Below are 12,777 nucleotides of genomic sequence, written 5' to 3'. Positions count from 1 at the left end.
TATTACACAATTGTTTTCATTGGTCAGCTGTGGACAAGACTCGGGTGTTAAATTTCAATACTGCGTTGAAGACCAATTGGTGGCTGTTGGTTGCTGTCTGCTCTTTAGTCGGGTTGTTATCCCTTTGACATATTTCCCATTTCAAATCTAAATTTTATCACCTGTTTAAAATGATACCCAACACTTTGACATTACTGCATTTGGCTGTAATTTTTCTTATCGCTATTTTGTTCATTTTTCCTTTGATATTTTTTTGTGATAATTTTCATATCATGCTTCTCGCTTGATATGGAAAAATTATTGCTAGAAACTAAGGAGGCCACGTGGTGTTGCTAACGAAATTGACATTGAAATTGACAACTTCGTCATAGGTAAAATAGCGATAAACAGATTATCATTGGTTATCTCAACTCGAATGCTTTTCTCACTTTCGCTGTACCAGCTCAAGCGAGAAAATCAATCTCTTTGAGATAATCAACGATAATCTATAATTACAATGTTTATAAAATATTTTCCTGTCCTCAAAAATAGCAAGATTGTAAGGAATTTGAATCACACATTTGTCATGCATAATTTAATTAGACACAATTCACAAACACAAGTTTGTATCATTACGAAGCTTGCTTTCTCTTACTGAAGTCATGTAATTTTTTACTTCAAGCGTTATCTCCCTTATGTTTTTGCTCCACCTTTTTCGTTATTATATTTCTCAATCATTGTTTAACACATGTTTATTATAATTGGTACTAACTTTAAAAATATTTAGTATCAAGGAGTAATTTCTCATTTCTCAAAAAGCGGGGCAGATAATAAAAAAATAAAATCAAAAAGGTCAATGCAAATTATATGAATTAATCTTAAACATGCGTCCTGTTTTTGGAGATATTAATTTACTGCTTTGCTCTCATGAGAAATTTTATTAGCAAACGTTTATTGACATATTTGTTTTTCATCACAATTACGATTCTGGAAATTTGATAAATAAAGTTGTTATTTTTACAGGACAATACACGTAGGAGAGAGTCTGTTTCAGCAAGAAGAGAAAGGTGTAAATCGCTACCAGCAACAGCAAACATGGGATTTCGACCTCATTTACCAAGTGTTGACGAAACTGCAATGAATACACACAACTTGCATGCATTTGATAAACGCCAAAGGAAGATTTCACTAATGGCACTTCCGGATGACAAAACTTACCGGAAGTCAAGTGAACGTTCTATAAATAGTGATTTTCAGTTATCTGTTTCCTGTTTAAACAGGTCATTATCACAGGAAAATACAGACGGTATAAGAAATCAAGAAATATTTGACAAGAGGAAAACACGACGACCATCTCTACTTGCTATACCACCACCAACAGTGCACGAGTAAACAAAAAACCACGTGACCGCGTAACATATAACCATAATAAAACTGTAGGAGTTCATAAATTGATTTGTATTAAAGAGAGTACCGCGTTTTGAAAGTGTTGGCTTTAAGACTGAACTAGTGTATATAATAATCTCTACTGTCAGATAGCTTCACAGAGGACATTATTTGTATTATTTGCTCGATAATGTATTGATGTAATATCATATATGAAACTGTACTTTTTCAATGTGTTGCTATAAGAATAAATGACCTTATATAAATGTATATAGATGACCAGTATGTTGATTGACGATAAAAACGTATCATTATAACTTTTCGTATTGTTAAATAAGAACGAACGATAACATGACATTTGTAACAAGTGGACAACAGTACAATGCAATTTTACTTCTTACTGTATTGCTCTTTAAACCGATATAACCGTTTGGTTATTTCGGTTATATTTCTAGTGTTCAATTTATATTTGTGTGATATTTGAATAGTTACTGTAGTGTCCATATAGAACCTGCTTAATAGTTATCAAAGTACCAGTGTTATAATTTAGTATAATTTAACCTTCTTGGTCATCTGGGGTCAACACGTTTTGGATTTGGGTGTGGCTCAGTCTTAAGTTTTGAGTAGTGGTTTTTTGTACTGTTGTTTTATGTTTGCATGGAATTGTCAGTTTGGTTTTGACTCACATTTTTCTGAAGTTTATTGTTATAAAACCGACTTAACACAAATCAGTTACTGCATTTTAACTATAATTGCTATGTAATACTTTATCTAATATGTATAACATTTATTACATTGTGGTTAACATGGTTTATACCTCAAATATCATCAAGTCGAAACATTTTTATGTACCTACCAACAGTACAAAAAATAATCGACTAAAGAAACAAAAAAAAGAAAAAAAATAGATAAACAAGTAAGTGTCTCCTTTAGTGTATGTAAGAATGAATTCGCAAATCGAAGATTAAACAACACCGTGAACAAATGAAAAATGTCACATTTTGCGATATAGTTAAAAGAAACTGAAGATTTGGCATAATAAAGAATTAAAGAAAATGGGTCATCTCAAGTGTTCCAGTAGCGTTACCATTCAGCAAAACATTCTAAAATAGATTTAATTTTTTAAAAGTTCAGAATACAATTTAAGGAGACAATCAGCAGATCAGAAGTATTCCATTTATACAAGGATGACAATAATTAAACTTTTTTTTTTTAAATGTTTGCAGTAATAAAAAAATCACATAACTGAAATGTTTCCTTACATATTTTTTATAATGTTTTAGATGTTCTTATCTTTTCATTATATTTTAGATTGATGGGATTATTTTCATGCTTAACATACACCATTGAATGCATGTTTTGTGAAACTGTCATTTTGATCTGTAAAGCTCTTTAAAGTTTAAAGAGGAAAGAAAGATACCATAGGGACAGTCAAACTCATAAATCGAAAATAAACCGACAACGAAATGGCTAAAATGAAATAAGACCAACAGACAAACAATAGTACACATGGCACAACAAAGAAAACTAAAGAATAAGCAACATGAACTCCACCAAAAACTAGGTTGACCAATAAGATTTACCAATAATAGTTATCAAAAGGTACCAGGATTATAATTTTTTACGCCAGACGCGCGTTTCGTCTACATAAGACTCATCAGTGACGCTCATATCAAAATAGTTATAAATTCAAACAAATACAAAGTTGAAGAGCATTGAGGATCCAAAATTCCAAAATGTTGTGCCAAATACGGCTAAGGTAATCTATGCCTGGGATAAGAACATCCTTATTTTTTCAAAAAGTTCAAAGTTTTGTATACAGGAAATTTATAAAATTGACCACATTATTGATATTCATGTCAACACCAAAATAAACTATTTATTCATATTCGTTTAATTTTAATGCTTCTGTAAATTCAGTACTGTTCAGACCATGCGCTTGCAGTCAAGTAATATCTATCGGTTGTTACTCAATCATACTGATCAGAAAAATGAATCATTGTGTAAATGGAATTGTATGAAAAATTAATTTATTTATTACTGAATTGCCTGAAAAGCTACTGAACAGTACTGAATTGACTGCAACTGAATTGTCTAAACAAAACTTAAATAACCACAGTTAATAATCTGACATGTAACTTAAAGATTAAACATGAATAACAATCCCGTGTTTTTGTATGATGTAAATTTATTTATTTGTATTAAAATGCGCTTACAAGTGGCGAAAAAGGTAACGAAAATATTTTTTTCCAGTAATTGACGATGAAAAAACAGCATTATTTCTTTATATTTCCCAATTTATCCAAATGTTATTAATGTGAATCAAAGCACGTCATCTTATTGTACTTAGTTTTATTTCTAATCCAGTCAATTAGATATTTAAAAAGAAAAAACCAACAAAATCTATTTTTCAATTATGATAATTATTGTGGATATTCAAGACAAGTCAGATAGTTATTTCCATATCTAAATATTAAATATAAATACTTAATAATGAACAAATATAGTATACATTCATATTCAGAATATACGATTAGTAAGTGTGATGATTTTATTTTTAAATTGCCACCAATTTTTTCCCCAAATATATTCGAACAAATATCATTTTAATTTGGATTTTTTGTCAAAAACAGTCAGGCTCCTCTAATTTAGTTGTTTTTGTTTGTGCATTAAAATGTTCGTTAGATTTCTCGTTTGCATTGCTTTACATTTGTTATTCTTATAACTTTGTATGGCTTGATGTACATTATGGGTTTTGCTCATTGGCGAAAGCCATTCGGATACATATAAGTAATCATAATACATAATAATCTTTTAATGAAACACTTATTTTCATATTCATCAAATGATTTCATATAACGTTGAAATGTTACACTTCAAAAATATAATTTTCAAGTGCATTTCTATAATTCATGTGGAATGTTTCTTTTTTAATGTATTAGCAGAATGTAGGTGATTGTACTTTAAGTTCATATCAAACGTTTTTCAGGGTAGTTCCTTACAAAAAGATGTTCCCATGTCTTGTACACTATATCATGCTCTGACCATGGATATTATAACAATTTACATGATAAATGTACCAAGAGTGGGGGAAAACACTTATATTCAAATATTATTTTTTTGAAATATATCTCTTTTCGTATCATGGAAATAAGGAACACAGGAGACAATTTGTCAAAAGGCACTTTGTAGTATTTTGATGAGGTCTGTACAAAGTATGGATTACTCGAAGTTCAATAGAACATGAACACAGAGAAGTTTCAAGCAAAGCAGAAGATGTGTTGATTTAAATACCACATTTAGATTCCCCCAGTTGGTTTGCTTTCATTTGTGTACATTGATATGGGTTGATGTAATGTAGCTAGTAGACATATACCAAACGTGTTCATACTTTTTATCTCTACGAAAATGTTGATTTTGTAACCAAATTACACTATTTCTTGTGGCATTATACTTGCAATGACCAGCATGACACGTACCACTTGGTCATTGAATAAAAAGTACAATCAACATTTGATTTGTTTTAAACAGTGATCTTATTATACTGTGGAATGAAAGCGTTTCTGAATATCGTTATTAAAATTCATGACAGAAGAAAATACCATACTTTTAGTAAAAACCTTATTCTTCTCTTAGGAAATTTATATTTGGGATTCCTCCGAAGTAATTTATATTTGCATGCATCACCTGAGATGCTTACCTCGTAGACATAAATCTTTCTCTTTTGGCAAGATTCTCTCAGTTTTTCTACCTTTTTTGTGTCTTTTGAATGATAATGTGAAAGTTCATAAGATAAAAGTTGCAAAACAATCTCTGATAATGCATCAATTACATGTAGCAGTCATCATTGTTTCCTGTCTTATTGAATATAAGGTTAATCGGTCGACTAATAGTTGGGAAAAGTAATTCCTGTGTCAAAGCTTTTAAAATATTAAAGAAAATTAAACAGAAATATTTCAATATAACATAATTAAAAACAGACATAAAAAAATGAATAGTGGAGAGATAAAAAAACCCAATACATGTACAACTGTAACTTGATATTTACAGGATTATACAGCGGAAAATGAAGATTTTACAAGTAACAATAAGAAAAATTACATTAAGATAATTACCTTAAGGAGGCTCGCGGGAACAAAAATTACAGCAAAAAATTAAACATTTGTTTTTTCATTACAAATTTTATTTATTACACTATTAGTTATTACTTTTTGATATGGTACAAAAATCAACCAATAAAATCGATTCTGTTTGCCCCCAGACTTTTAAAATGTTTATATCTTTGAAAAAGCTCCAAATTATCTCCCTTTGGTCCAAAAAAAACATTTTGTGGCATTAAAATTGAAATATCTTTTTCGACGCATCGGTGACCTATATTTTTTATTATTGCTTTTAAATAAGCTGTACTTAAACTAGATAATTGTAAAATATAAGCGATTTCTGTTATTAGGTTATTTTTCATTTCGATAATACCTCTATTTCTGCAATTAGTTCAACAGAAAAAGTACCTTTACAAAAATATATGCTTCTTTCGAATGCAGATTGTGAGCGTAAATGAAGGGTGACCCCAATTTTTAATTTTATTTTTATTTTAGGTACAAGATAAAGTATATTTATGGGAAAATATAGCAAAATCCAAAATAAAAAAAAAATGATTTAGACCCCGAGCCACCTTAAAACACAGAAACATGCAATGAAGAAGACATTATCTCATTTTCATTTAAACAGTTGCACTATCTACTACAGTTATATTTGAATTCAATAAGGAATCATTTTCGATATGTATAAGTTCCAATAGATGCATAGGTCAAATCTACTTTATACCAATTTATATACAACAAATAATTTTAACATGTTACATTTTTAATTGCCTGTCTAAGTGAAATCGAATAAACTCACATTAAAAAATTTAAATGATAAGACAGCTCATCTCTTTTTATATGAAGGAGGGGACATGTTGTTATGTATACATATCATGGATATTATATAGTACAACATTTAACTCCACACCATAAGACTTTTTCATATAGTTCAAATGTTCACTTCACATCGTATGTGCTCTTCACAAAGGCTAGTCCTTCAGCCGCCTTGATACGTTTTAAAACAACCATCAGACGGTAAATCGTTGGTTTCGACCTGTTTGACTTTTCCCAATCAGTCCATTTCACAAGAAGATTGTTAATTTGACCATTCAAGTCCCTCGGATAGTTGTGCATAGTCTCCTTGATATTACCAATGCTCAGACCCAATTCTACTCCTAAGTGGACCACACAATCACCGATCAGCTTCTTATCTGTCAACATTTTGATAACATGATCTGGCGGACTAACCTGTAGCCGATTTTGCGCTATTTCTAAAAGATATATAAGCGTTAAACGGAATAAAAACAATGCCATATTTTATATATCATGTATATCAAATTTAGAAATAACCATCTTTAAACAACCATAACAAATTATAGCAGTCCAATATTATTTAATAAAAAAGGTACATTTTGTTAAATACAATAATAAGTATAGTATTAATTTATATTTATTTTTAGAATATGTCATAAACCTGAGTATTCTTTTTTTTATATTCTAAACATACTACTTACCCACTAAACTATGGTCCTCTCTGCATACCTAAAATATGTTCAATGCAAGTTTAGAAAGGACAAAGACTACATCTAACGAACACAATTATTTATGCAAATAAGTTTACAAATTGAAAGCAAATATGTATTCAATCAAATATTATATAATGTAGATAAGACCTTTGTGTCTCGAAGCTACGGATATCTTGTAAAGTCCGAAGCTTTTCTGTCTTGGTTTTCGTCTTTTGCTGTCTGTTATACAGTCATACTAATTATAACAATTTAAAAGGCTATTATATTGTTTTTTTACGCCTTACATCGACGTCATAACGCCATACTCATATTTTCAGTTGGACTTTGAGAGGAAATTTACTGCTTTATTAAAACGTTTAGCTGATATGTCCCAAGGATGTTTCATTTTGGGAGTATAAAATATATTTTATAGCCAAACTCGGTAATATTTGACGAACCTGAATTTCCGGATAATATAAAGTTTGGTGCAAAAATTATTTAATAATCTCCTTAAAAGAATACAGATTAGAAAAAGAAAAAAAACAGTCTAGAAATTCCCGCCTCGGATGGAATTGTAACTTATCTTATTATTACTGCAAGGGATTAATTGAAAATATTTTTCACAAACAAACACATAACAGGAAAGAATTTTGATATAGGCAAAACATTTTAGCCTACAATGAATCTTTTATGGAGTAATTTGGTCTCAAAGTTAAGAGCAAAATATGCTCTCAAATTCCAACCGAAAATGGTGCTTCAGTATTATGACATCGCAGGAATGCGTCGAGGCAAAAATTAAAAATAGCCTTCCGAGACGTCATAATTATTAGACTAGGAAGAAATCTGAATAGCTGACCCTGTAAGATAGTTGTCATATTTGCAATCACATGTTATCTCCTTATTTTATGGTATTACAGTATGTATTCTTTTTTTTTAAAAGTTGATGCAACTCAAAATACACACACATTTTTCAATCCGAGTATCACAAAAAATATTCAAATTGAACAAAAGAAAATAAAAGCAAAAAAAACCCCATCTAACCTGACAAAGGTAGTGCTGTCTTTCAATTGCACTCAGTGCCTTCTGCAAATCTTCGAATGATGCCATTGCTTTGCCGCTCTCTGTTTTATCTCTCCAATCAAATAGACCCATCAGCATAAAATCCATTGGATTTGAGAAATAACGAAAATTTAAGTTGTCGTAATCAGATTTTGTCATACCAAGGTGAATGAAGAAGTTGTAGAAATCACTGATCCCTATTGTTCTTGCTAGCTGAACAAAATGCTGATCATTTGGTCTTAATACCAGAGTTTCTGATTTGAGGCCTTGAAACGAAATTATAAGAATATATTGATCAAAGCAGTAATGGAATGAAATACATGTAACTTTTTGCAAAACTATGTATTTCTTTGTCCTCATTTCACGACAAAGGTCACCAAATAATAATAAAAAAATATGATATATTGAAATGAAATGTAATTATGTCAGTAAAATAAATATTTCTTCCACGTGTTTAATATCGAAACAATCTCAAACTATAGAAATGTATCACAGTGTAAGCATGTTAAGTGTACGTGGTAATTTTGTTGTCAAGGAAAGATTTATCTTGATCAACAGTTAATTTTATATTCACAAATTTATAAGTTAATTTATTATTGCGAATTTTGAAATATGGACATAAATGCGAATTAAATTATTGCAATTTCTGAAATATTCTACTTACTGGTATAGGCGTCAGATGTGAAAATGCGAGTTCTTATTAATACGATACCTACACTGTCGCATTATTTCTATCAACAAAATCCTCGCAATATTTTTTGTAAAAAAAGTATTAATCGATCACAAGCCAATGCGTGCATCCATCTATTATTTTATACGTGCATTCATACAGCAATTCATTCATATGTTCTGACTATAAATGAAATAAATGTTTTACCTTGACATTTTGGGTCACAGTGATCCTGATTCTAATAATAAAAAAGAAATATATATATATATCTGTTACAGGAAAAAAGAGGAAAACAACGAAACAACAGAAACACCGAGTAAACACAAAATAAACGTCAATGCAACATATACTGACACGAACAATAATACATCAATTTCCCTTTCCTATGGTAATAAGTAATATAAAAAAGGTAAATGGACTGCTCAGCAATTTGGCTTAAAGAAATTTGTCTATCTTAATTTTAATGGAATTTAAATGAAATATTTGCTGAAACAAGTTACAAAAACATCAAAGTTTAAAGTTTGCACTATACAATTTACATGAATAAATTAATTGGATATAAAGCATTTTGACAAACACTAATTTTGATCTTTGGAGGTCTTCACGAAAGGTATGTGATTAAAACGTCCAGCTGAATGGAAGGCTGTCATTTATAAAATTACGAAATTGGCTTTATAAATACTATCTTTGAATGAAAGATACTACCAGATAGCAATGTTTGTTTTGCATTTTATATTAATTTTGATCATAACGATTATAGGCAACAATCAATTTTGTATTACATACCTTGTCATAAACCCAATTCAGAGGAATTTTGGTCTCATGTTCTTTCCTGCTTCCACAGCACCAATGTGTTAATTGTTTTGCATCTACCAAGGGTATCAAACATGTTTCGTCATTGCAAATTTCGCCAAGTTCAACTTCCATCAAATCTGAATTGGTTCTGCTATCTTGTGTACCAAAACTACGACGATAAAACTGAAGAATACGTTCTAATGCCAAGGTCAAACATTCCTGAGTTGTTGTCGCTAGATCTGGTGATATTAATTGCTTTGAAACTTTGTTGCGTAGGCACGCAACAATTCGTTGTCCTTCCACATAAATGAGCAGCTCATTTTGATCATTGGCATCCATAATAGCAGCTTGAAAATATAGACAAAAACGATTATCTATTACTTTCAAAGGCCAGATGCTTATTGCAGCGCCTATAAGCTTGAATGATAATGCAGATGGGACCACCGTATCTTTCAGATGATATGCAATGCATATAGTATTTTGATCTGTTTCAGTTTTCTGTAACTTTTGTGGAATCTTTTCCTTAACCATGCTTGGTACTAAAAACAATTCTGACGCTATATCCTTTTCAGAGTAACGTTTAGGTTCTACAAGGATATCAAGGTGAAGAAGCATCTGTACCGTATATTCTTTTGTTTTGTCATCCGTCAAGATATCTGCAAAAGCTGGTTGTGACCACAAGGAAAACAGGTCTGTTTTCTTTAAAACTCCTGTAGAGGCTAAATTCTCCAATATGTTTCGAATGGTTCCTTCTTTTGGCCAAAACATTCTGTCTGTGATGAAGGCTCTCAGGATATTGACCATTGCAGTAGGTTGAATTACAATAAAATCCCTTAAGGAAGGTTCGTCAAAGTACAATAACTTTCCTATAGAGTGCTGCACAAGTAAGAAATCTTCAACTCTTCTTTCAGTTAAAGCAAATTCTCTATTGGACTTGTTTATCTCCAAAACCCTCTGTTTTGTTATAATTTTTAAACCATTTAATCTCAAATCTGCAATCTGTAAATCAAGTGGTACCCAAACAATCGGCATTCTTTGTCCCCATGTTGACTGCTGGAAAGCGATATCAACTAATGTATCCTTCAATCGATCAATATTTAGATCAGTTGCGTCTGTTGCATTGATAAAAAAAACCTTGTCGTACACTATGTGGTTGTGCAGCTTATGTGAAGAAAACTTTTTTGTCAGCTCTTTCTGGAAACGCAGAGATAGCTCCTTTTTTTCCTCCTGTAAATTACAATAGATTAACACTAAAACTGAGACAAATAAATCGTAAATGTTGTATTTAAAAAAAAAAGAGTTTACGTATAGTGTGCTCTGGAAAGGGAATCATTTGATATCCAGGGATTTCGGGCTGCTTTCTGCACTTTGGCAAGTTATCTTGGACACAATCCTCATTTCATTCACAATTTTATTTGTTCGGTGATTTTTGTGTTATTGGCATCGAATGAATGTAAAACGACTGTGTGGTATAATTGCCAATGACACAACTCTCAAAAAGAGACCAGATGACACAGAATTTAACAGTTACATGTCACCGTGAGTCCTTATAACTGCAAATGGAGGTTATTTATTTACTTCATGATGTTCGCTACTACTTTTCAATATTACAAAAGATATAAGAAGATGTGGAGTGAGTGTCAATGAGACGACTATCCATCCAAGTCTTAAAACACTCTACGACAAAAGAGATGATTTCAGTTTCCCAGTTGTAAACTTCCTATTTCTATGTAGCAACATTCGAGAAGCTGAAGGGATACGCAGGCAGTTTTATTGGAACTACATGAATAACACTACAGGATTCCGAATATCTGAGAAAAAAAAGAAAAAAAAAGAGTTGCAAAAATCCTTAACCATCACATCAAGATCACCAAGGTGTGTTAAAAGAATGATTTTGATACAAGCTAAAGGACAATATCAAAGAGTAACTTGTTAAAATCTTTCTTTCTCAACGATGAATGTATTGTTATATCAATATCTAGATTTGCCAAAAAAATTAACGTTAATTTCCCAAATCATACAAGTCGTCTGTTAGCACCAAATTAAGTTAAGAAATAAAAACCAAACGGACATTAAACGAAAGAAACCCAACATGGTCAATATTTAAACACTTTTATTTCCCTGATGCTGACATTGCCGACTTTTTATTTTTAGAAAAGTGTAACATCAATATTTGTTCTGCATGTGACTTACCTGACACATTATACCATCTGTGGTTTATTTGATACACAATGGAATGATTTCATGTGCGCCAAACTTGAATAGCTTATATGTACTGTTATTAAAGGGGCACTAGCTACGAGATATCTAAAAAATCTTCAGTAATTTTTTGTTTGTTCAATCAATAATGAAAGTGAAATAGTGAAATAATGATTCGCTTTTAGCAGCCAAAATGGTTCAATTTTGTCAAATGAAGCGAAGAAACATTGATAATTACTCATTCACTTGCAAGTGAATCAGTCGACCTCATTAAATTCGTATTCATGTGAACTTCAATTTAACACCTAGCTAGAGGTTGACAATGCATGCATTATACGTGTCCAGGTTATTTAAAGAAAAAGAGTGTCAACAATGAAAGTGAAACAACTGTAAATCATTTGATTACTGATTCGATCTATATAAAATCATTCTTTTACGGTTAAAAACAATGATAAACATATTTTTTTAATCTATAACTTAAGATAAAATCAAACAAACTTATAAAAATCCAATTGCACGTGTTGGTTTAATCTATTCATATCGTTATTTATGTTTACATCGCTTATATTGTCATCTGAGGTCTTTTGGTAGTTTGGATAAATGTTTTACATTGTTATAAATCAAATATGAGAATTTGAGTCAAATTGGTGACCATGAATTTGACAGCTAGTGCCCCTTCAAGGTTTGTGTTAGAGATTTGAAATTCGGACGATTACTGGGATATTAATTAAAAAAGAAAGAAAGATATTTGAATAAAATTATTAGAATAGAAATGGACTATGCAAAATATATATGCATGAACAAAATTGAAATAGTTTAACAAATATGTATATATCTTTGTTTATTGTTTGTAATTAGGGATCACTGAAATGAAACAAAATACTAAAACTATAGTAAACAGTTGTTGCTTCTCTTGTTTTTGAATTGTTGCCAGATATTCGAAATCCTCTTGTTTTATCGATGTTGTGTCAAAAACAGTTTTGCCCGCTACTACTATTCTATTTTTCTAGTTTTATTACATACAAAAATCATGTTTAAGAATTCTATAAAATCCTTGTCATTAACTTTACTTGCTGTTTTGCTCGGTCGAAAATAATTCGCA

At 30.7% G+C, this 12,777-nt stretch overlaps 1 protein-coding gene across 1 annotated transcript in view; it reads left to right on the top strand.

Moving 5' to 3' along the window:
* LOC134694774 (electrogenic sodium bicarbonate cotransporter 1-like) overlaps positions 1–2,595 on the top strand; it is a 29,934-nt gene extending 27,339 nt beyond the window's left edge. Inside the window, exon 19 of the mRNA XM_063555827.1 lies at positions 1,003–2,595. Within this exon, the coding sequence (XP_063411897.1) occupies positions 1,003–1,371 (369 nt within the window). The 3' untranslated portion in view covers positions 1,372–2,595. The remainder of the gene's footprint in view (positions 1–1,002) is intronic.
* Positions 2,596–12,777: the final 10,182 nt, after the last annotated feature.

Source organism: Mytilus trossulus, chromosome 13, assembly GCF_036588685.1.
Source record: "Mytilus trossulus isolate FHL-02 chromosome 13, PNRI_Mtr1.1.1.hap1, whole genome shotgun sequence".
In the NCBI taxonomy this organism is placed as follows: Eukaryota; Metazoa; Mollusca; class Bivalvia; order Mytilida; family Mytilidae; genus Mytilus; species Mytilus trossulus.
This window is presented reverse-complemented; position numbering and strand designations above follow the sequence as displayed.